Source organism: Petaurus breviceps, unplaced genomic scaffold (genome assembly GCF_028583685.1).
Source record: "Petaurus breviceps papuanus isolate PSGF00001 unplaced genomic scaffold, PetGlider_PUasm1.0 90424, whole genome shotgun sequence".
In the NCBI taxonomy this organism is placed as follows: Eukaryota; Metazoa; Chordata; class Mammalia; order Diprotodontia; family Petauridae; genus Petaurus; species Petaurus breviceps.
In genome coordinates, this window is record NW_027187247.1 from 1,628,170 (window position 1) to 1,654,562 (window position 26,393).

At 40.7% G+C, this 26,393-nt stretch overlaps 1 protein-coding gene across 1 annotated transcript in view; it reads left to right on the forward strand.

Moving 5' to 3' along the window:
• The window catches only part of KY (kyphoscoliosis peptidase), a 106,627-nt gene that overhangs the window by 78,963 nt on the left and 1,271 nt on the right, over nt 1-26,393 (forward strand). Inside the window, exons 9-11 of the mRNA XM_069108698.1 lie at nt 3,610-3,798; nt 9,136-9,326; nt 23,187-26,393. The exon at nt 23,187-26,393 is cut by the window's right edge and continues 1,271 nt beyond it. Coding sequence (XP_068964799.1) covers nt 3,610-3,798; nt 9,136-9,326; nt 23,187-24,079 — 1,273 coding nt within the window. The 3' untranslated portion in view covers nt 24,080-26,393. The remainder of the gene's footprint in view (nt 1-3,609; nt 3,799-9,135; nt 9,327-23,186) is intronic.

Here is a 26,393-nt window from a genome sequence, read left to right on the forward strand (position 1 = left end):
TAGCCTTGATCATCATTAACCTTAATCTGGGGGAAAATTTATAATGTAAAACAGTTGCTATAATGAGATCAAAAGAGGCTAGAAACTACTTTATGCAGGAAACATTTGAGAGATATGGGGACTGAAAGTAACACTAGTAAGTGATAAAAAATTCACTTGTAGAATGCTACGGAGGAAAATGACAAAAGATTTTAAAAGAATGAAAAGCAATGGGAGTAAAAATAGATCTAAAGAAGGCTGGGTCTAAGAGCATAGGGAGCTACATTATCTCTACAGAATTCACAGATGAAACCAGCAGGAAGTTAACCAATAGTTGTAAAATGGAACAGAATTGTCAATGTTTTATCACTATCTATTTTCATTATCAATCATAGAGATGCCATCAAATTTGTATTCTAACCCCTCAGTCCACAATGTGCTATATAGAGAAGTAGAAATAGCACTTAAAAAGACAAAGTTGGTAAGAGCCACTGGACAAGACCAAGTACACAATCTTTCTGGAGATGTCACAATATTGGACACTCTTGTGATGGACTCATAGGAGAACCTGGATGATAGTCTCATAGAATGAGCAGGCATAGATGGGTTGTGATCTTCACCACTGGAAGAAATATACAAATTTATGAGAGTGCATATCCATTAGAGTATATGCCAGACACTGTAATAAGGAACAGATATATAAATACAAAAAAGAAACAAATGCTACCCTTGGTGAGATTACCTTCTACTAAGAATTTAATATGCATACCTATAGAAGGATTATATCTTTATGCAAGTACAAATGAAAGAGATGAAATGATAACACTCTTAAACCATCACACTGATCAGCCTAGCGCTTGTTTACCAGAGCAAAACTAAGAAATTGTCTCCCAAGACAAATAGAGTCTTGGCTACACCCATAACTCATAAGCAATTATTTTCCTCTCATTTTTCCTAATCTAAATATTTGAAGTGAGTAAATCTGAATTGTGTGAGCTAATAGAACAGTGTTAAGTAAAAGGACAAATATATTACAAGTAATGTCATAATGCATAGTGTGGACAGTACCTTTTTTATGCAGCTTTTCTACATTTTTCCCTGTGATAAATTCCACATGGCTACCCACTGTTGCAGCCCTAATTCTCTACAAGATGAGAAAGAGAGAGAGGCAGAGAGAAAGAGACACAGAGAAGAGACATTGAGTGTAAGAGAGACAGAAAGAAGAGGAAAGAGAAGAGGTGAGGAGAGACACAAAGAGAAGAGGAGAGAGAGAGAAGAAAAGAGGAGGGGAGAGAGAGAAAGGGAAAAGGGAGAGAGAGAGAGAGAAAGACAGAAAAAGGAGGGGGGACAGAGACAGAGAGGTTTTCTCTTGGCAGATTTGCTAATTGTTCTTGGCCCAGCCAATTTTGAATTTGGAGAGCCAACAGACTCCCAGATCTGGACTTTCTACTCCACAGAATCACAAATTTTAAAAACTCTAATTCCTTGGATTTGTGTAATATATGACAGTTTCCAAAGTACTTTAGTTACATTATCTCACTTGATGATAATTGTAGTGAACATTTATCCAGGACTTTTAAGATTTACAAAGTACTTACCAGCCATTATCTCATTTGGTCTTCATAACCATGTGAGAAAAACTAATGGGATAGTATATGGCATAGTGAAATAGTTGGACTTGAAATCAGAAAGAGACTTGGGTTTAAATCTTACCTCCAACATTTTTTTTCACATGACCCTAGGCAGGTAATTTAACTACCCATAGCCTCAGTTTCCTCATCTGTAAAATGGGGTTCAGTGTTCTCAGAGTTGTGGTGGTCAGATGAGAGGATATATATAAAATGCTTTCCAAACCTTAGAGTGCCATATGAGTTAGAGATTATTATTACTAGATAGTATTAGGTAAGTACATTGGGCAAGTATTAACATCCCCATTTTACAGGTGGAGAAGCCATGGCTTTAAAAAGTTTATGTGTCTTGCCCCATGTCACACATATGGCAAATACCAAACCATTATATTTATGATCATGGGGTTTAAAGTTGGAAAGGACCCTAACTGGAAGCGAATGTCTAATTCAGTGCATTCATTTAATAAATGAGGAAATTGGAGCCCAGATGGGGAGAGATTTGCCCAAAGTCACATAGGTAGTAAATAACATGGTTTGGATTCAAACCCAGATCTTTTTGGTCTAATTTTAGTACAATTTTACAGTACATCCCCATTTGACCCTCATGACAACCTTCCGCTATATGGGGGTTCTTAATCTGGAGGATGTGAACTTCAAAAAAAAAAACAATTCAATAAACATATTTCAATAGAATTAGTTTCCTTGGTAGTCCTGTGTATTTTATTTTATGCATTTAAAAGCATTATTTTCAGGAGTCCTTGGACTTAACCAGGCAGCTCAAATACAAGAACCTCTGCTCTAAGATTGGTAGGAAGAGGTATCACCTACCTCCATTTTGCAGATGAAAAAACCAAGACACGAAAAAAGTTATGGCTTCCCCAGTGTCACATAACTAGTTAGTAACAGAGCCAGACCTAGAGCCTGAATCTCTAACATGTAGTCCAGAGCTCTTTCCACAAGAGCAAGTCACATGCAGTGTGCCTCAGGCAACGTAATTGGTGATGTCTAGGAGAAAGGGATCATGGGATTATTGACACAAAGCTATGAGGGTACAGCATAGCACATAGAACCTCAGAGCTAGAAAGGATCTAGATTCCATCAAGTCTAATCCATTCATCTTGCAGGTGAGAAAGCTGAAAGTCAGAGAGGTTAAATAACTTTGTCTAAGCTAGGATCACACAGCAACTTGTTAGCAGCCAACTGTTTATACCATGACATATGGCAGAGACCAACACAAAGCTAAACAAAAAGAATCAGAGAGAAAAGGAAGGAACAAAGAGGTGGGGGACAAATGAGAAAGACACAAAGACAAGAGGGAGGAAGAGACAAAAAGGCTCAGAGGGACTCAGAGAGGGGGGAAACAAAAAAATAGATAGTGACCTAGAGAAGTGAAAAAAAAAGCAGGCAGATCTCATTGAAAATTCTGAAGGACTCATGATGAAAAATGCTATCCACCTCCAGAGAAAGAACTGATGGAGTCTGAATGCAGATTGAAGCAGACTTTTTTTAACTTTCTTTATTATTCTTGGGGTTTTTTTTGGTCTGCGTTTTCTTTTGCAACATGGCTAATATGGAAATGTTTTGCATGACTGCACATGTATAATCTATATCAGATTGCTCTCCTTCTCAAGGAGGGGGAAGGGAAGGGAGGGAGAAAGGGAGAGAATTTGGAAATCAAATTTAAAAAAAAGAACGTTAAACAAATTTTGTTTCCATGTAATTGAGAAAAAAATAAAATAAAAATCAAATGTTAAAAAAATCATTGAAAAATCAAATATAAAATGATGTTGAGCTTTCCTGGAGAAATAAATGATAGCAGTAATCAGCCTGAGATAATTATGGGGCAGCTAGAGGACAACACAGTCTATTTCAAGCTTGCATCTTCTGCTGCTTCTGCCACTGTCGGCATCGCAGGTTGTGTCCCCTTGAGAGCATCGGAGTGGATGAGAGACAGGCTCTCTGCACAGGAAGTGCTGCTCAATTATTCTCTCCTTCCCCACAGGCTTGCAGGGGTGCACTGCATGACGGTGGCCGGATACTCCAAGGGCTATGGCTACCAAACTGGACAGAGCTTTTCAGGGGAATATGACCATGCCTGGAATGCCGTTTACCTGGAAGGAAGATGGCATCTACTGGACAGCACGTGGGGAAGTGGCCTGGTAGATCCTGCTACCACTAAATTCACCTTCATGTATGTACCCTTCCTCATTTCCTTTGAGTTTGGGGAAATGGGAGGAAAAGGGAGCAGAAGGTTCTTTGGGTCGAGTTGGAATGGAGAGCTTCTTTCTCATTTGCACACTCCCACAAAAGCACACTTGTATAGATTACTGTCACAAGCCACCTTGCAGATGGGCACATGAAGCTACCAGATTTATAGTGGTTCCCATATATGTTTACCAGAACCACCTCTACCCTTTAACTAAATCCTACAGCTTCCCCATCACTATCCTAAGAAAGCATTAGACGATAGCAGAAATAGTCCGTTTCCCTCATCCTTCTGCCCTGTCCCTTTACCCCAAATTTTACTAGTTCTCATTAAAAACAAAAGTGAAATCAGAATAGCAAAGAGAAGCCAAATTTATTATATTTCTTTTGATTTATCTTAGGACTTGGGCATACAAACACAGCTTCAGCATGGCTTACTAAAATCCAGAAACAATAACCCTGTGAAATCCAAAGTAGCTTCAGATAGGTAGATAAGGCACTGGTCTTAAAATCAGGAAGATTTGGGTTCAAATAATGCCTCCTACACTCATCTTTCTGGGAAGTCAAGTCATCTACTGTCACTTTGTTTACTAATTTGAAAAATAAGAGGAATGGGGGCAGCTAGGTGGCACAGTTGAATGGAGCACAGGCCCTGTAGTCAGGAGGACCTGAGTTCAAATTTGGCCTCAGACACTTAACACAAAACTAGCCATGTGACCTTGGGTGAGTCACGTCACCCCAATTTCCCTACCTTCCCCCCTCCAAAAAGCAAAAAAAAAAAAAAGATGACCTCTGAGGTCCCTTCTACCTATAAATTATGACCCTGTGGTGCTCTGAAGTCACAGTGGCTGCCTACATATGTGACCTGCTTAAGTACAGGATCAATGCTGCCCTGCTTTATGCTGTCTGGGGTCATATCCGTGAAGCTCTACATACATAGCCTTTCACTCAGGGATGGAGGGAGACTCTGAGGGCACTGGCTGCAGGCAGATTCTTAAGTTCACTCTAGTCTGTTGAGATGAGAAATGGTGAGAAAAAAACACCGTAAGAAACAAGGAGCTTTCTAATCATGTGTATTTTTGAGGGCAACACATTCCACAGGGAGAGTAATGCCAGTTGAACTGAAAGGGTCTATATACTACCATGTACAGCCTTCTAACCCTCTTGCACAAACACTAGTCCTTTTCTCCTGACACCACCCTTCACATCCCCAATGAAATCCCACTATCCTAGATCACCTTAGTCCAGCCTGGTGGCCATGCATGTCCCTGCCCAAACAAAGACTTGCTAATACAACAGCATACTCTGTCACAGAAAACCAAAGTTCCCACTTCTGTGAAACTGAGATTTGTGACCCATACCATCAGGTTGGAGCAGGTAAGTTGCACAGTGGATAGAGCACTGGCCCCGGAATCAGGAAGACCTGAGTTCAAATCCAGTCTCAGACACTTACTAGATATGTGACCCTGGACAAGTCACCTAACCCTGTTTGCCTCAGTTTCCTCATCTGTAAAATGAGCAGAAGAAGGAAACAGCAAACCACTCTGGTATGAAGAGTTGGACACGATGGTGGGACAACATCAGTGGGACCCCATGAATTTCACAGCACAGCCCCAACATTAGAATCCCAGGAAAACATAGCCACAGAATTGTAAGGGACCTCTGTGGTCATCCAGTCCTCCATGTGCTCTGAACAGGAATCCCCTCTATAATCTTCTCTATGGGGAAATACTGTGGAGGAAAGCTTCATGCTCCTGCTTGACGCTCTCCAGTGATGGGGATTTCCCTACCTCCCGAGACAGCTCATTCCACTTGGAGGCAGCATTAATTGGAAGGCACCCCATGAATTAAGCCAAAATCTATGTCACTTTAACTCCCACCCATAACTTCTAGTTCTGCTCTCTGGGACCAATTAAGACAAGTCTAATCTCTCTTCTCCTTAGCAGTCACATAGTTTTATGACCATAGATTTAGAACTGTAAGGAAGCTTAGAACCGCCTGGTTCAATCTCATTTTACGGACAAGGGAACTGAGGCCCACTGAGGTTAAATGACTGGTCCAGAGTCAAAGAGCCAGCCAGTGGCATGACCAGGATTTGAACTCAGGTCTGCCAACTCCATTCAAACCCAGCCTTCTCTTCACTGTGCCATGATACTTTCTTAATTAAAGGAAATGATTGTCTCCCTTTCTGCTTCTATTCTACTCCAAGCTAAACATCCCCTATCCCTTTAACTTATCCTCAGATGATACATTTTCCAGTGCCCTTACCATGCTGATCTCCTTCCTCTGCATATTCCTCAGATGTCCTAAAATGGGATATCCAGAGCTCCATGCTATAGACATGATAAAACACAGTAAGCCTTTCACCTCCATCATTCTTCTATTCCATCAATGCAGATTCTCTGGCGCTTTTTGTCCTTCTCTGTCACATTGTTGACCCATATTAAACATTAACTCCCCCCACCCTTCTTCTCATACACACACACTGGGGTGTAACCATGTTTCCCCCAGTCTTGTACTTGTACCATTAGTATTTAAAATTCAAATATAGAGTTTTACATTTATTCCTATTACTTTTCTTTTTATCAGAGTCTGCCCATATTTCCAGTCTGTCGAGATCTCTTTGGATTGTAATTCTTCCATCTAACATGTTAACTATCCTTCCTGGCTTTGTATGAGCAACAAATTCAATAAACATCCCATCTATTGTTTCATCTTGGTCATCGATAAAAATGGTGAATGAAATAAGGACAAAGACTGATCCCAGGGACACCCCCTGGGACCTTCCTCCAGCATAACTTTGATCCATTGATCATCATTCTTTGCATCTAGATACTGAAGCAGTTCTGAATCCACCTAACTATACTATCATGCAGTTCACATCTTTCCATCTTATCCACAAGAACAATCAAAAGAGTCCTTTGTAAGGTATTTAATAGAAATTAAGTCCAGGTATATCTAAGAAATTTCTCTAATCTGCCATCATAATCACTCTGTCAAAAAAGAACGTAAGATTAATCTGGCATTGCTTGCTTCCGTTGAGCCCACACTGACTCATAATGATCACTGTTTCCTTTTCTACATGCTCACAAACCACCCATTTAATAAAGGGTGGTTCTAATTCTATTATTTTGCCAGAAATCAAAGTTAAGCTCACTACACTACAGTTTGAAGAGTCTACCTTCTCCCACTTTTCAAAAGTCAGGACATTTGCCTTTCTCCAGTCCTACAACCTCTCTCTCTTTCTTACAGATTTTTTTTTCTAAGATCAGTAGCCCATTCCAGAATTCTTTTCTTGCCATAGGGATGTAGTTAATCCAATCATGGTAGAATGGATTTATTAGGATGATCTGTTAGAACCTCCTCGCTTATCTAGACTTTGGATTCCATTTTTGTCCTATACATTCCAATCCAAAGGCTATGACATCTAAATAATGTGACTGGAGACAACATAAATTGAGATGGTCAATGAAAGTTTTCACTGGCCCCAAGTCAGTCTGTGGCGTCAACTGAAATTTGTGCAGAGCTCTGTAATAAGTTCCATATTCAATCCTTCTCCCAATATCCCTATTGCCATCATGCTTCCAGTCACCTAGGCTCACAACCACAGACTCATCTTCTGTATTTGTTTTCAAATGGATCATTTCTTGTTTTGTTTAGCCATTTCATGGGCTTATGTCTGGTCATCAAGCATGAAAGCTCCTTGAAATGTCTCATTCATGTTTGAATTCTCCACATTAACTAGCAGAGATCTGGGGCTTTCCCACAAGGTCACGTGCATTTCATCTCTTCCCTCTTGTTTCAGCAAAACTTCTTGAAACAAAAGTGGAATATGAGGCTAGGAGGCCATCGATATGCTAATGGACTAGAATAGAGTATATCTTTCCTTCATCAGATCCAATCTCAAAGGTCTCATTATTCACCCAGTGCACTGGCCCAGGGCAAGGAGCCTACATAATGATCTATAAGATGTATTTCCAACTTTCATTCCTTTTTTTTATTTAATAGGGGGAAAACCTTCTGCTTTTAAAAATTGAAATCTTAACAAACCTGTCTCCTTCCCAATATATTGCCCTTCAACCTCTAGCTTGTAATTATGATTGTATAAATTGTTTGCCTTTATTAGAGTGAGGGGGCATTTTCCTCTCATCTCAGGGGTAAGAAAAAAGCTGTCTGACACTGCCTTTAGTCCCCATGAGCCGTCCTTAATTGTCCTACAAGACAGTTCTAAACAAGGGCAAGCCAGTGTTGAAGTAGCCTTCCAGTGCCTCCTGGGTTACAGGACCATCAATTTGAGCTCAGAGGGACCTTAAAGGTCACCTAGTCTAAATCCCTTATTTATAGATTATGAAATGTAAAAGCCCAGAAAAGTTAAGTAACTTTGCTGAGGTCACACTGGGATTGAAATGAACCAAGGTCCTCTTCCTTCTGCTTCAGCCTGTCCACTCAGCACCATGCTGCCTCTGCTACCCACAAACGATGGTGTGTGCAGTGTTGGTTTTCTTATTAATGTGGTGCCCTGGAAAGCCTGTGGGGATGAGGCTCTGGTAATAAATATAATTTTTTAGCATGTCACTGCAAGGCTGAGTTAAATAGCCTCATATTGAAGCAACAGAAGAGAAATCTAGAGGAAGAACAAGATGATTGTCCATTTCCATTCACTCCCTACCCCAACACCCCCCACACACACTTGCCCGAATGTTTTAGGTCTGGCCTGAGTTTTGAGCGTTTTCTCTTTTTGATATTAAAAATAAAACTCCTAACTAAACATTTGCCTAATGGATGCCCAAAGTGAGACAAATGTGCAAATAAATGCAGTCATATCCATTGTGTCAAAGGGATGACACATCAAAGGCACGTGAGGGAATATGCATCATGATTTATGAAATAATTTCTGCTGTGAAATTGGTGGACCCCAACATCAGGATATTAAAATTGGGTTTTCCCAGATTAGAATGGTTTCTTTGCCAGTCATACCCCCATCCTGGTTAATGGCGGAAAGAACAATGACTTTGGAGCCAGAGAGCCTCTGTTACTTAATGCCCATGTGATCTCTTGCAATCTGTCCATCTTTCTGGGCCTCACTTCCTTCATCTGTAAAATAAGGAGTTTGAACTAGCTGGCTTCTTGCTCTAATTTCACAATCCCATAATCTCCTAATGCAGAAGAGGTAGCTAACCCAAGAAAAGACATACTGCAAATATCCCCAAAGTGACCTCAGAAGCTGATGGGAACACAGCATCTTTTTAGGCTGACCTTTGTGCAAAGATGCCCTTCCTCCATACTTGGCTGCCCATGGCTCTTGTCTTTCCCTCTGCTGCAGATACAATGAATTCTATTTCCTCACACACCCTGCCCTGTTCATCGAGGACCACTTCCCAGACAATAAGAACTGGCAACTGCTGAAACCTGTCCAGTCTCTGAGACAATTTGAGACCAATATGTACCACAAGAGTGAATTTTACAACAAGGGGATGCTGGCAGCCCACCCGGAAACATCAGTCATCAAAACAGGTAAAAGAAGGCTCTGGGCCAGGTGAACAAACAATGGTTCTCTGGTATGGCATGTTCTCTCTCTTTAAGGAACCTGCTTCAATCATGTGTGTTAATTATTTCTCAACAGGATAAGACAGTTTCTCCTCCACAAGGGTCTCAGAGTGCAGAAATATAGGTTAGATAGCAGGATGTTCTGAATTACTGTCATGACATGTGAAAGAACATAGAGGTCAGTCACATCATATGAAAAGCATTGCCCTAAGCACTGAGATTCTTTAATGGGCCATATCCCCATCTATCTGAGTATAGGACATGTGATACTTTTGAGTCAACTTAGGCAATACTTATTGAGCATTTGCCATCTGCTAGTTGCTGTGGTACTAGAGATTGAGGACCATAGAGTCCCTGAATTTATAATCAACTATCAACTGCACTGAGCCTGGAGTCAGAGAGACCTGAGTTCAAATGCATCTTCGGACACTTAGTAGCTGTGTAACCCTGTTTGCCTCAGTTTCCTCATCTGTAAAATGAGCTGGAGAAGGAATAGCAAACTCCTCTAGTATCTTTACCTAGAAAACCCCAAATTGGGTGACGAAGAGTTGAACATGACTAAAATGACTGAACAGCGACAACAAATCAAGGATAAGTAGACAAATAACTATAAACCAAATAAAAATATGGCAAGGACGTGAAGGCAGTTTAACAATGCCACAAGGAAGGAAGATCTGGTAGGGAGATCAAGAAATGCTTCTCGAAGGAGCTTTATTGAGATGGATAGGATTTCAGTAGCAGAGACAGAAGGAGGAAAACAATGCAAAAAGGCACAGAACTGAGAAAGCTTCAGAAATGTTTAGGAAATATCAAAGCATCAGGATTAAATTCAGTAGGCAGAAGGGACTTTCTGAAGGTTTTGACATGGGATGTGACATGATTAGAGTGTTTAGAATAGAGAGGAGAGAGGAGAGATTAGGGGCAGAGAAATCAGTCAAAGAGTTGTTAAAATGGTAGAGGCAAGGGCTTTGAGAAGGATAGTGAAAGCAGAAGGTTGAGATGGGTGCTGGAGGTGTTGTGAAGGCAATCTTCGTATTCCCATTGCTGCTTCTGTGGGAGCTAGGAAGTTTAAGCCATCAGAGTTTCTGATGGCAGATATGGAAAACAAATCATAGTAGAAAACAAATCATAGTAGTGATCATCACACAACAGAAAGGACAAACATAGATTTCGGATCTCCAGAATAACAATAAATTGTATGTGTAGATTAACTTCCAAATTATAGATGAAAGAATATATTATGTATTTTGTTTTATAGGCAATAGGGAGCCATTGAGGGGTTTTGAGCTGGAAAATTAAATAATGACATAGATTTTATATGGGTTACTTTGGTGATTTTACAGAGGATTGCTCAGAGAAAAAAGGTATCAAGGTCAAGCAGTCTTCCGGGTAAGGAATAATAAGGACTCAAACAAGAATGGTGGCAGTGGAGAGGTATGTTTGGTGAGACCCAGTGAATGAATGCCAGAGATATTACAGACATAGAGTTACTAGAATTTGACAACTAGGGGTTAAGGAGAGGAAGGAGTCTGAGAAGAGTCTGAGGCGTAAAGCCTGGGTGACTTGGGGGCTTCTGTTGCCATCGGCAGAAATAAGAAAGTTGTAGAGAAGGACAAGTTTTGGATAAAAGAAGACGAATTCCATTTTAAACATGCTGAGTATGAGACACTGTTGAGGTATTCAGGTAAAAATGCCTCACAGAGAATTCTGAGAGTGAGGCTGGAGCTCAGAGGAGAGGCAGAGACGGGAAATGTAGATTTGTGAGTCATCTGCATAGACACTGATGGCTTTAGGCAGAACTGCACCTAATTAGTCCTAGACAGATGGATATATTTCTTATACTTAACTATTCTTTTCCATAACTTTTCTCAATAAGCCTGAGAAATTTTTTCCTTATGTCTAACCTAAATCCATATATCTACACTTATGGCCAATTTTTCCCCCTTCTACTCTTAGTGGTGATGGAGAATATCTGATCACCAGACACTCTATCCTGATCTTTTGTCTACTTGACGACTATTAATAATAATAATTAGCATTATACATTATGTAGCATACTTTAGGCTTACAAAGCACTTTACAAATATCTCCTTTTATCCTTGTAACAATTCTTGAAGGTAGATGATATTATTATCTTTATTTTACAGATAAGGAAACTGAGGCAGAGGTTCAGACATTCAGACCTTGCCCAGGTTCAGACATCTAGGAAGTGAGGGAGGCAGGATTTGATTTTAGGCCTCCATGATGCCAAGTCCCACACTTTAACCCCTGCATCACCAGCTGCCTCCTGCTGAACTCAACATGAGTCCTTTCCTCATCCCCCCAGCTGCTTAGTGACTCCCTGCCAAAACACTTTGTATTTCTTGGTGTATATAAATACTTATATGTGCATATCTTCCCCCCTCTCCATTTTCTAGCTAGAAGGCAAGCTTCCTGAAGGTAGAGACACTTTCATTTTATAGGCCCAGCACCTGGCAAAGTAGTTTGTACACAGTAAGCAATTAATTTATGTTTGCTTGATTGGTTATACTACAACCCTAAATCCAAAAAGGGCCTCTTTTTTGCCAGAATTATGACATTATTTGAAATTGAAGGTGTAGAAGTGGTACATACATACACACGTCTATGAGGCTACTTGTTGGCTTGGTCTACCAATGGAGGGAGCTCCACATCAGTGAGAGAGCAACGAAATCACAAGTTCAGAGATAGAAAGGGACAGTAGAGAGAATCCAGGATATGGCCTTTCAACCTAGTGCAATCCATATCTAAGGTAGGGATCCTCTAACTAATTACATACAAGTGGCTGTCCAGCTTCTGTTGGAAGAACTCCAGACATGTAGCTCCTAGAGAAGTAGCAGTGGGAATACAAAGACTACTTTCACAGCATCTCTTGTATCTTTTCAAGTCCATATTACTCCTTACCTATGTAGACTCTTGCAACAACTCCTTAACTGGACTCCCTGTCCCAGTCTTTCCTCTTTCCATTCAAGCCATTTCACTTTCAAACAATTCTAATTGTTAAGAAGCAGTTTTTATGTTTTTTTAATGGGCTGAAATTGGCACTTCTCTACAACTTGTCCCCATTGGTTCCAGTTTTTCCCACCATGAGTGGTAATCTCCTTTTTGCAAAATTTCCATTCTGATATTTCACAGTGAAGTTTAGGCTTCATTATGCTTCATAGTTGCACCAGTGAAACACCCTCTTTGGAAGGTTCCAACATACTAGAAAGGTTCTCAGGTTGGGCCTACTTAGAGACTAGATTTAGACCTGGAAGGAGCTTTAGAAATTATGAATTCTAAGAGTTCTTAACATGGGGACTCACGATTAAAAAAAAAAAAACCTATGATAACTGTATTTTAATATAATTGGTTTCCTTTATAATCCTATATATTTAATGCATTTTAAAATGTTATTCTGAGAAGAGGTTCATAGGCTTCACCAGACTACCAAAGGGATCCATGAAACAAAAAAAAAAGGTTGAGAATCTCTGATCTAGAACACTAATTTTACAACAGAGAGGCTGACTTGACCAAAGCCAACAGCATGTTGTATGTCAAGCAGGGATGCTCTTAAAGGAAATGGACTTTGGTTTGACACCTGGCTTCCATAGTAACTTGCCTGGGAAAACCACATCACTACCCCAGTTTCTATAACTGTAAAATGGGAATAAAAATATCTACACTCCCTACCTCACAGAGCATGTTATTTATAAATTGTAAAACATCATATAAATATAAGCTGCTATTGTTACATATAATAACTTTATATAAATACCCATGACAGTGTAGGGACTTGGGACCTAGGCCTCCTGCCTCCTGAGTCCAGTGAATCTACATCACCAAAGACCACATAACCACAGCCATCCGTGTATCACTCAGAAAATCCAAGTCATCACCCTGACCCTGCTAATAGATTCTCTGAGGTAGAGGTGTAAATGGTTTATGCTTGAAGAGCAGAAGGTCCTGAGTCCCACCTCTCATGCCCAGTAACTGGCAACTGTGAATTGTCTGTAGCACCCAGATTTCTTCCGAATGACCTGCCCTTTTCAGCTGGTGTTAGTTTCTTTAAACAGGTTGTACTGCTCTCACTTACTTTTTAAAAAGCTATAAATATCTGACAACTCCAGCTGCTAAAATAACAGGGTAAGAGTGCTTGCTTTTGCATTGCCATATCAGGGGTAGGGAGCCTTTTTTTCTACTGAGAATTATTGACACTCAGGAGAAAGAAAAAATGAATCAAGGGCCACACAGACATAAAAAGCAATTTGGTATAATTAGGGTTTGTCCGTGGAACCTCTGAGTTAAAAAATCGGAAAGAGTATTTGATTGGGAGTCACAGAACCTGGGTTCAAATTCTGGTTCTCTTACCACTAGCTGTTTGACTTTGCAGAAATCACTTAATGTCTTTTGGCCTCAGTTTCCTAATCTGCATATTGAGGAAATTGTACTGTTTGCATTTATAAATTGTATGCTATCTCCAAGGTTCTTTTCAGTCATTTTTCAGTCACATCTGACTCTTCATGACCCCATTTGGGATTTTCTTGGGAGAGATACTGGAGTCGTTTGCCATTTTCTTCTCCATCTTAGTTTACAGATGAGGAAATTGAGGCAAACAGGGTTAAGTGACTTGTCCAAGGTCACACAGTTAGTGAGTATCTGAGGCCAAATTTGACCTCAAGTCTCCCTGCCTCCAGGCCCAGTGTTCTATCCACTGTGCCACCTAGCTGCCCAAGATTCTTGCCAGTTCTAAATATTATTTGGTCTATGATCCTGGAGCATCTAGTCCAACCTCCTATCTATTTATGAATCCCTTTACAAGGATCACCTGTAAGAGAGATACCCATCTCAATGATGGCTCATCGCTCTAAAGAAGGGATTCTTCACCATTTGGCATATCATGGGCCCTCTCTGGCTGTCTGACAAAACCTATTGACTTCTCTTCAGAATAATATTTTTAAATGCATAAAATAAAATGCAGAAGATTATGTAGGAAACTGACTGTGTTGAATAGTTAGCAATATATATAAATATATATATATATATATATATATATATATATGTTTTCAAAGTTCATAGACTTTGGATTACCCATCTCCAGAAGCTGTGTAGTGCCACTTCTTCATTTTACAAGTTGGAAACTCAGGCCCAAGAAGGCTGTGACTTACCTATGACCACACAGGTAATAAGTATCAGGGGTGGAATTCAAATCCAGGTCACCCACCTACAGAGACAGAATCTTTTTTATTGTATCGTCAGGAACACATTGCTTCCTAAAGAAGTTCTATCTGCTTTTAGAAAGTTCTAATTATGAAGAATTGTTACCTCATTTGGAGCTGAAATCTCCTTGCTTGCGAATTATACCCATTGTTCCCAATTCTTCCTGTGGGACCAAGGAAAACAAGATTGACCCTTCTTTCTCGTGATAGCCTTTCAAATAATTGAAAACAACTATTGCATCTCCTCTAATTTTCTCAGATACTCACAGCCTTATAACATTTGCATAGCACTTTAAGGTTTGCAAAGCACTTTACAAATATTATTTCATTTGATACTAACAACAATCCTAGGAAATTGGGTGCTATTATTATCCCCATTTTACAAAGGAGGAAAAGAGGCAGATAGAGCCAAGTGATATTGTTCTTTCTATAGTCACATAGCAGTACATTTCTTAGGAATTCCTGCCTCCAGGTCCAGCGCTGTATCTACTGTTCCACTTAGCCACCCACTGACTTAATTATGTCTTGACATAAGCGGGGCAGGTATTATCCATTTTTTTAAGCAGATAAAAAATCAGAGTCAGTCATAGAATTACAAAGGCCTCTGGTATAACCCATACCTGAAGTATTGATTCCCCTCTACTGTCACCTCAACAAGTGGTTATTCATCTTCCATTTGAAGACCTCCATCCCCTGAAGAAGCCTCTTCTATTCTGAGACTGCTTCAGATGTTAGGGACTTTATCCCTTTATGCAAATGTGGAAGGACCCATGATTTCTTCCATGGAAGGAGTTCCTGGGTAGATAAGCTTACAGAGCATCCATAACTTAATAGATAAGTTTTAGGGAAGAATTGGGGCCTAAAGCCTGAAGACATTAAGTCACTTGGCCCAAGGTCACAGTTACTAAGCTTCAGAAACGGGATCTGAATCCAGTCTTTCTAACTCTAACCCCAGTACTCTACCTACTGCACCATTCTACTTCTCTTCCTTAGCGAAAGCTGAAATCTTCCTCGTGGTAACTTCCAACTTTTTTTCCTCCAACAGTCTTAGTTGTACCTCTTTGTAGGGGATTTGGGGGAGGGGAAGGGAGAAGCAGAACAGGTTTAACTCCCCTCCCCAATGCAAGAAAACTGACTTTGGATGCAGAGGTCCCTGCTAAGGTCAAATCTTGATCATGCCTCTTATTACCTTGTGTCCTTGGGGAGGTAATTTACCTCCACTGGGTCTTACTTTCCTCATCTTTAAAATGTAGGTAGGTGGAGTAGATAGGCTTCCCAGCTTTAAATCAAGGATCCAATGATTCCCTCCACTCTGTCTCCCAACTCTTTTATTCTTCTGGCTAAACTTCTCTTTTTCTGGGCACACCACGGTTTTTCAATCTCTTGCTGAATATGTGACATAGCTCCTCAAAGACAGGAGATACATAGGCATTGTTAGTTGTACTGGACAGAACACAGTACCCAAGATTTGTTCTGACCCGGGGGGTTATAGCAATCCTGTTACTACCATACATCCTGCTTTTTTGAGAAAGAAGCAAATAAATACAAGGCTAAATTCACTTGATTCTGTAAGAATGGACAAAGAACAAAGCTTTATGCAAAATAATAATGACAATTATTATTATCAATGAGGAGTTGGGGTAAGGGTAGGAAGAAAAAGAAAGATGAAGATGGGGAAAGGAAAACAACAGGCAAAAAAAGCCTGAGAGAAGACAGACTGATAAAGAAAGAAAAGTAGAGAGACAGAGACATAGAGAGTGAGAGAAATAAAGGGAAGACTAAGGGCCCAGTAAAAAAATAGAAAGTGGTAGAGAGACAGAGGAAGCCTAGAAAAAAGACTGGTGCTTGGATGGGGGAGAGGAGGAGCGCTCATTTGATTTTGCCCTGTCCATCAAACTGTACACCCTGCAGTTCTTGTGAGCTCTGGGCTTCCAAAGTGATCACTGGCCTTTGAAATGCTTATTAGCTGATTAACCACTGTTCATAATTCTTCCACCCAGAAAGTTAAGTCTAGTGCCAGAGTCCCCACTCAGCAACCCATCCTCGTTCCTGGCTCTGCACTATTGTTTCCACAGAAGCATTTACTAAGTGCTTACTGTGTGCAAGGCACACTCTTTCAGATGAATTCTATCTTTTCTTTTCTAATCGCCCACCCCCCCCCAAAAGAGGCAAGACCCCTTATTATCGTTGCCCCTTCTGTGACTTCTATCTCTCTAATTCTACTTCACCAGCAGAATCATAGACTATTCCACCATCAGTGCTAGAAAGACTTGAGAATTCAATTTCTCTTTATTTTACTCATTTTACTTCATTTTACATTACTCTCTTCATTTTTACTCATTTTAAAATAGAATAAAGTGGCCAGTCCAGCTTCACACAGAGAGCTCCTGGCAAAGCTAGACCCAGAGCCCTGGTCTCCTGACTTCTGCTTTAAAAATCCTTGGCATTTTTCTCTCTCAAACCGTCCTTCTGGAAGAGTTTATAGAATCGTAGAGTTGGAAGAAAACCCGAGTCATCTGCAATAGCCCAATACCTATCAGAACTCCCCACAAACATGATACACCCAACACACATTCATTCACCATCTGCTTGAAGACCTCTAGTGACGGGGAACTCACTATTCCCAAAGCATCACGGTCCAGTTCTGATGTTAGAAATTATTTCTTTGTAAGGAACCAAAATATGCTTCTCTGGGACTTCTGTCCTTTGTTCCTACTAGACCTCAGCAGACTAAGCCTAGTTCCTCTTCCATGTGACAAGTGTTGATATACCTAAAGGTAGCTATCATGTGCCCTATTTTTGCTTTGCCAAGCAGACCGTCCTCAGCTACTTTAACCAATCCTCATGAAGCATTGTTTGGAGCCTTCTGATCACCTTTCTTTAGATCTATTTCAGCTTATCAATGTTTTTCCTGAAATATGGCATGTTAAATTGGATGCAGTATTCTAGATATGGCTGCTAGTTGGCCCACTGGATAGAGTGATGGGTCTGGAGTCAGGAGGAGCTGAATTCAAATCTGATCTCACACACTTTCTAGCTATGTGACCCTAAGCAAGTCACTTAATCCTGTTTGTCTCAGTTTCCTTATCTGTAAGATGAGTTAGAGAAGGAAATGGCAAACCACTCCAATATCTTTGCCAAGAAAACCCCAGATGGGTTCAAAAAGAGTCAGACACAACTAATCAACAAAAACAACAACAATTCTAAATATGGTCTGACCAGACCCGTTTTAACCCTAATTGATGAGGTCAATTGGAAGAAAGAGAAGTGACCCTCCAGTGATGAAGAAATTGAAGTTCAAAATTTCTCTTGTTCAAATCCAGAAAAACACAGTGTCACTGGGAATAAGATCCAGAAGTCCTAATTCTTAGGTCAGATTCTGCCTGTTCAACCATCTGTTTCCCAGAAGGTAGCAATGAATATGTCAAAGGTTTGGTTTATTGAGCTTATAACATTTCTCTCTGATCTCCTCTGGAGGTAATAGGGAGCCACTGGAGCTTATTGAATAGGGGGTGATGTGATCAGACCTTCCCTTTGGGAAGATTAATTTAATAGGTTAGCAGTGGATGGATTGGAATGAAGAAAAACTTAAGGCAGGGAGACCAACCAGCAGGCTATTGGAATATTCCAAAAGTGAGGTGAAGAGGGCCTGCATCAAAGGTGTTACAGTGTCAAAGGAAAGGACATAACATACTAGAGACATGACCAAGGCAAAATCAGTAGGCCTTAGCAACTCATAGAATATGGGGGACTTGTGATGGGGGGCAGCTAGAGTTGTGAGTCTGGGTGACTGGGAGGATGGTGGTGCTCTCCATAGGAATAGGGAAGTTTGGAAGAGGGAAGGGTTTGTGGGAGAAGAAGATAATGAATTTATCCAGTCCTCATTTTTCTTCTTGAAATCATCAAATCATACTTCAAGATCATAGTAATGAGAATGAAAAGGAAAATGGACAGAAGAGACATTAAGATGGAATGACTGACGACACCTGGTGATTGAATGGATTTGTAGATGTTGAGTTTGAGATTTCTAATAGGCAATTGAAGGTGTGAGACTGCAGGTCAGGAGATTAGGACTGGATAAATAGATCTGCAAATCATCAGCTTAGAGGTGATAATTAAATCCATGGGAGCTGATGAGATCACCAAGTGAAATAGTATAGATACAGGGATGGGGAACCTGCAGTCTAGAGGCCACATGTGACCCTCTAGGTCCTCCAGTGTGGCCCTTTAACTCTATGCAAACTTCACAGAACAAAGTTTGGATTCAGTCAAAGGGTCACACTTGAGGACCTAGAGGGTCACATGTGGCCATGAGCCCACAGGTTCCCTACCCTCAGTATAGAAGGAGAAGAGAAGAGGACCCAGGACAAAGCCCTTGGGGACACCCATAAGAAGATCCAGCAAAGGAGACTGTGAAATGGTTAAACAGATAGGAAGATAACCAGGATATAGTTGTGCCACAGAGTCTAGAGAGAAGGAGCACCAAGAAGATGGTTGATAGCATCAAAGAGAGGAGTCAAGAAGGAAGAGAACTGAGAAAATCCCATTACATTTGGAAATTAATAAATCATTGGTAACATTGGAGAGGCGATTTTCAGTTGAATGAAGAAGTTGGAAGCTAGACTATAGAGAGTTAAGAAGAAAGTGAGAGGAAAGGAAGTCGTAGGCATCCTTCCGAAGGAGTGTAACCACAAAAGAGGAGAGAACTATAGGATGATGGCTAGCAAGCATGGAGGGATCAAGTGAGGGTTTTCTGAAGGTGGAAGAGACAAGGATTAGTTTGTTTGTAGGCAGTAGGGATGCAGCTAGTAGACAAAGAAAGACTGAATATAAGTCAGAGTGGGGATAATAGAGGGGGCAGTCTGCTGGACAAGATGGGGTGGAATGGAGGCATTTGCCTTGTCATGGAGAAGTGCCACCTTTTCATGTGATACAGGGATGAAGGAGAAAGATAGTGGCCAAAGTTATCTAGGTGAAGAGTAAGGAAGAAAGAAGAGGGAGGTCTCAAAAAATGACTTCAATTTTTTTCAGTAAAATGAGGCAAAATTCTCAGCTGAAATGATTGGCAAGTAGGAACCATTGGAAGTTTGAAAAGGGATGAAAATGGAACAGTCACTATGATGAATGGGATAATGAGTCAGTGAGAGAGATATAAAAAGATTACATTGCTGAAGTGAGGATCCATAATATAAATATGTAGTGGACACAATAAGATAGTTTTATGATTTTCTCCATCTTTTTTCAATAGTGTGTGAATAGGAGTGAAGACAGTAGATGGTAAGAGTAATCTAAGGCTGAGCCTTGGCAGGGAGAGAATATAAATGTATAAGGCTGAGTTCTTGCTCTCAGGGAGTTTATAATTTAATTGGAGACATAAGATAGATATATACAGAAGAAAAGTCAAATAACTAGACAAGCATGGATATGATAGTCAAATGAATCATACTGGCAGTAAGTATAACAGTTGAGGGTGTAGAGTTATCACTGTGGGTTGGAATAGTCAAAGACAGTTTCATATAAGAAATGGGACTTTAGCTAGGCTTTGAAAAAAGGGTCTGGATAGAGAAAAGGAGGGGACAGGGAGTTCCAGGAAGGGGAAAACAAACAAACAAGGCAAATATTTTTGATAAATATGGCTGGAGGAGTGAGTTTGGATAAGGAAACAGTGGGAATTCATGGTAGGTTAGGATGACTCCAGAGGACTATTGAGGAAGTATACCACCTTCCTCATAGATAGTTGATAAACTTGAGGTTCAGAATCAGACATATATGTTTTGATTTGGCAAATGCGTAGATTTGTTTTGCTAGACAGTGTTTATTTGTTATAAGGATTGTGGGGTTTTCTTGGGGGGGGTGGTTAAGTGTGGAGGTAATGTGATAGTTACCAAAAACAAGAGGGAGAAGAAAAAGAAGAGGTTTATTAAAGCATTTTTAAATATGCAAAAGACACCTAGAAGAAGTTCAGAGGGAAACACAGACAAGCAGGACAGCTTTGAAAGTGACATATTTGATTTATTATATGCCTTTTAAAAAAAAACAAGTTGTATATAACAGAGTTTTCAATTTTCACATTTAAAAAAGGCATATTGGGTTCAGATTTTGGCAGATCTTGAATCTGCAACTTTGTCTTATAGACTATAGAGAGTCAAAGTTTTCTGAGCATCATAAAGGTGAAGTTTTAAGAAGATAACTTTGGCTGTAGCGTGAGGAATGGGTGGAAGCACCTGGAGGCAGGGAAATCAGTGAGTGGGCCATCACAGTAATCCAGGCACCACCAAGTCATGCTTTAAGGTCATAGTAATGAGAATGAAAAGGAAAATGGACAGAAGAGACATTAAGATGGAATGACTGATGACACCTGGTGATTGAATGGATTTGGTAGGCAAGGGAGGATGTCAAAGATGCTTTCGATGTTTGGTATCCAGCATACTAATTTTGAAATAACAATCCAAGTAGAAGTACCTAGCAGGGAACTGAAGACCTAGCTCCAGGGAGAGATTAGGCTGGAATTTAGGAGTCATCAACATAATGGTGGTATCTGAAGTCATAAGGGTGAATAAGATCTCCCAGGAAGAGTACAGAAAGAGAAAGACTAGACACTGAACCTCAGAGAATGCCCACAATTGCAAGTGGGAAGGAAAGCAAAAGAGCAAAGGAAGACTAGTCTGAGAGGTGGAATCCTAACCAATATAGTGCAGTGCAGCAGAAGCCGAGGGAGAAGAGATACCCAAGTAGGGAGGGCCAGAGGTTTCAGTGAGATTAAGGAGGATGTGGTCCTCGGATTTGATGATTAAAAGATGACCTTTGAAAGACCAGCTTCAATAGAGAAGTGGAGGTGGAATCTGTATTACAAAATATCAATAAATGTCGTTTTGATCATTTATTTGAATAGTTCGGGAGTAAAAGAAGGACGAGGTTATCCAGAGCCAACTGGATCCATGGACAGCTGTTGGATTTGGACTTTGTGTGTGTTTAAAACTGAGGCAGAGGGGAAAGAGGCAGGAAAAAAATATGTTTTCTATAACAATATTTCTGTTTTTACCCTTCCCCTGCAGTTTGCATTGCCCTGAAATTACAGAGGGTAATCCAAAGTCAAAATCAAAGTCAATGGACCTGTGTGGTCCATTCCAATTCTTAAGTTTCTATGACTCACCTCCCTCTCAGATTTAAGAAAATCCATTGACAAGAAAAAAGGGAATGTGGGATTATTGAAAAGGGTGGGAAACTACCTTCTTATCATACTTTAAATACATCAGTAAGTGGGGCTAATAAAGTTTAATCAGATGAACTAAAAATGGTAAGAATATGTTAAAGATAAAGACCCAGTACAACACTGAAGAGAGTTCACCTGAGTGTGACAACATAGTGTAGGAAAGAGGGATGGATGGAAGTCAGAGGCCCCAAGAGCAAGTCCCTCATCTGACATTTACTATCTCTGTGACCTTGGATAAGCCACTGGAACCACTAAAGTCCCCTCTAGCTTTAAATCTGTCATCCTGTATAGGATTTTGAGGCTTACAAACCACAGACAGCAAGTTCTCAATTTACCTGTTGTTGTCAGGAGGGGTAGGAAAACTGGATAAATTAAATTCCTGTAACACTTTTGCCACTAGTTTCAACCTCCTCTTCTCCTTTGAAGACTTTGAAAAGAGCTAAAATGTACTGGCTTGAATCTTCCCTGATTGCTTGGGAAATTAACCCCCCAAAAAGGGAAAAATGAACACACAAAAAGAGAGGAAGAACAAAAAAGCCCAAATAAGACATGTGCTGATGACAGAATGAGACCATAGATGTTAGATCTGGAAAGGACCATAGAAATAATCCAATCCACCCTCCATGTTTTATAATTGAGGAAACTGAGGCTCAAAGAAATACATTGATTTATCCAAGGTCACTCAAGTAGGTTGCTAGAAAAAAAAACTAGGATTTGTAATCTAGCTTTTCTGACTCTAAATTCGATGACCCTTTCCCTATACTTGCTGCTTTACTGAAACCACACTGCCAACCTCTAAGTCAAGGGTTCTCCACCTTTTTGTGTGTTATGGACCTCTTTGGAAACTTAGTGAAGCTTATGGACTCCTATGAATAATGGATTTTTTCCATCATAATCAAAATTATAAATTTTCATTAGAACTGAGTGAAAAGAAAATGTATTATTTTCTATCCAAATTTACAGACACCCTAAAATCCATCCAGAGATCCCTTTGGTGTCCATGGGCCTCAAGTTAAGAACTCCTGCTCTGAGTAATAAAGAAATGTTTGACCAGGATAATGAATGAAATCTTCCAGCACTGTACTTTGAACTCAATGGGAACTTAATAAATGGATATTGAAGAAATAAATCAATAATCAGGATGTTGTCATCTATAGCAGAGGCTCAACTTACATAAAAACCCCTTCCTATTTTCTAGATCAATCCAGAGCAGCATTTTGTACAAAGTCAATTCAATTTGACAACCATTTATTTACGAAGTGCCTACTGTGTAGTCGATACTGTGCTAGATACTGTGGTTACCAAAAAAACAATAGTTGTAGACCTCAGGGAGCCTACATTCTATTAGTCAAGATAAGGGAAGCTTCTAACACATTCTTTGGCTTTCTTTCCCTACAGTAAATGGAAAAGCCACCATTTCCATTGAAAGTTGCTCTCCAACACTCTTCATGTTCATGCTTAATGGAAAACAAGAAAATGGCATAATGACCTTCAAGAAGAATGGGATGAAGCTGGAGGTATACCCCCAGACCACTGGCACCCACAAGCTACAGATCTTTGCTAAAGGCACCTCAGACCTCTACAGCTCTGTGTTAGAATATATCCTGGAATGCAACTCAGTGGATAGAAGCATCCAGCTTCCTTCCGAACTCCACCAGCCCGTGGGCCCCAGCTGGTTCTCGGAGCAAGCAGGCATCCTGAAGCCTTCACACCCTGATCCTATCATCCACACCAAGGATGGACGCTGCTCCATCAGCTTTGGGGTGGAAGAGGGCATCAGTGTCTTAGCCTCGTTACATGGTGATGAGAAAATAACCGAGGAGACGCAGCGTCGTTACATTTTCCAGCTCCATGGGGAAAACAGAACAGAGCTGAAAGTCCAACTCCCCTATGCAGGGAAGTTTGCCCTGAAAATCTTTGCCAAGAAGAGGTTGGATCCAGGCAATTATGTCTTCATCTTCAATTATCTCCTCTGTTGCTCTAACACTGAAGTGAAATGGCCTGTGTTCCCAGAGAGTTTTGGCAACTGGGGTCAGGACAATGAGCTGCTAGAGCCTCTGTCCGGGGTGCTGCCGGCCAACCGGAATATCCCATTTAAACTGAAGCTCCATGGGGTAGCAGAAGCATTAGTGAAAGGGCAGGACACGTGGCCTCTGACGCTGAGCCAAGATGGCTACTGGGAGGGTACCTGTAACACTGCTGGCTGCCGAGAGGTTTACGTCATGGTCTTGGAGAATGCCAACCACAACTTCTACTCCTACATCCTGAAATACAAAGTGACAGCCCAATGACAATCCTTGAGCTCCCTCTACTCCATCTTTCTGGATGGACAATTCTCATTTTTCCAGCTCAGCAAAGTTAGAATAGTATGCTGAAAAGAGGAGAGAGAGACAGAGAGAGAGAGAGAGAGAGAGAGAGAGAGAGAGAGAGAGAGAGAGAGAGAGAGAGAGAGAGAGAGAGAGAGAGAGAGAGAGAGAGAGAGAGAGAGAGAGAGAGAGAGAGAGAGAGAGAGAGAGAAAGGGGGAGATAAACTCTTAAGACAGCATCATCTAGGGGATAGAAAGGGCCTGAAAAACTAGTTGCCTTGTTCTGCCTGCTAACACAATCTTCATGAAGTCACTTATATGCTCAGTAATTCAGTTTTCCTGTTGGCAGAGGGGATAATGATGCTTATATCCTATTCACTTTGCAAGGAAGTTGTGAGAATAAGATGATAGATGTGATGGAGCTTTAGAAGACAAGGTGCTATATCCATCCAAGGTTTTGTGATCATAATAAAACCCTGTTATGATGTTGATGTGGGGGAACAAGGATACTGACCCTGTTATAGGGTTTCCTTTTTGTAAAGAGAATTGTCCTCAATGTTCTGAGTCCATAAAATGATCACAAGATAAATCAAATCTATTCAATACTAAAGGATGGAATTGTATGATATTTAGTGTAGAGAGTATCTAGGATCACTGAAAAGAAATACACACACACACACACACACACACACACACATACACACATCTCCCAAGTCCATCAGGAAATGACAGTGTTCAAAGCTTTCAGCGGTGGCCCTGCTGCCCCATTCCCTCTCCTTTCTGTCTCCTTTTGCTAGCAGTCAGACAAGCCACGTCAGGAACAAGAAAGCACACATGAGAATCCATCATCCTCATGACCCTCTCAGGGTCCCACACAGCCAGAAGACACAATCCCTGCCCTCTTTGACCTTGGGTTCCATCTAATGCATTAAAAATGACAACCTGAGAGGTGGGCTGGGAGAAGCCAAAATAGAGAGGATATGTCAGAATATAGAAAGGGTTTAAAAACAAAAGCAGTGTTTATTTCTTCCATAATCCAATCCCCATTTTAAAGGGACCCAGAAATTAGTTATACACACACACACACACAGCCACTGTTTACAGTAAAATAGTAAGTATAATCAACTCAACACAACTACTCCCAAGACCTTTACATCTCCCCCTTCCCACCTTTATTCAGTCATTTCATTGCACAAAAACCTTAGAGTGTGAGGACTAGAAATCAGTCAGTGATATATTAGGTGCCTTCTATATGCCAAACACTGTGGCATTTATTGTTTACTGTGTGCCAAGCACTGTGCTGGAAAAGAAAAAAATGAGACAGTCCCTACCCTCAGGGAGCTTTCATTCTCTTTGAGGAAAGAAGGTGAAACTCAAATCAGGCCTCTGTTACTTTTTTACAACCCTTACTAAAGGTTTGAGAGGAGGGAAGGCAGTGCTTACAAGCTCTCGAAGCTAAGGTCTCAAAAGTGGAACTTGACTTAGGGAGCGAGGCTAGCTTTTAGTTTTATGAGATCCTCCTCTTCCACTAGCATAGCTAATCATGGGATGTTTATTTTAGAAACAGACTAATCTTCCAAACTTTCTTTGCCTGCCCCGTCAGTCCAGAGGGAGAGCAAACCCAGTTATCTTTATCCTTCACCTGGCACCAAGAACTACTTACCTAAGATAAGTGATCAGGGAATGACTATTTTCAACCTTTATCTTTTATCTTCTCCCTTATTTATTTTACTCTTTATGAAGAAAAGCCCCTCCTTATTTCCTGCTTTTCATGAATGAATTTTTAAGCCAAAAAAAAATATATCTCTTGACATATCCATTCATCTGGGAGGAAAACTTCATCTTCCCTATATCCCTCTTTCCTTCTCCCCTTCTTCACCCCCCCCTCCCCAGACTGTTCACTCCCTCTTGTAGCTTAGGCCTAGGAAAGGAAATTAGCAGCTTAGTACTGTATCTCCTCCTACCCCCTCCCCTCAGCCCAGCTGTCCAGTGAAGGGTAGGCAGCCCCTCCCAGAGGGCTCTCTATCTCCATGGCAACAGAGAAAAGGCTGCATCCATAGCTGGACAGGGAGGGGACTGGAGTTAAAGGAAAGAGGCCCCATCTACTTCTCTAGGAAGCGTACTTCCTTCCCTGAAGGCTGAAGATGCCAGAAAGGGAAGTTCCCCACTGTCTACTCTGACCCTTATAGAAAGACCCTATCTTTTAGCCTGTATTCCAATCCATCCAGGAGCTGCTTGTCTGGCCAAGAGTTACACACACACACACACACACACACACACACACACACACACACACACA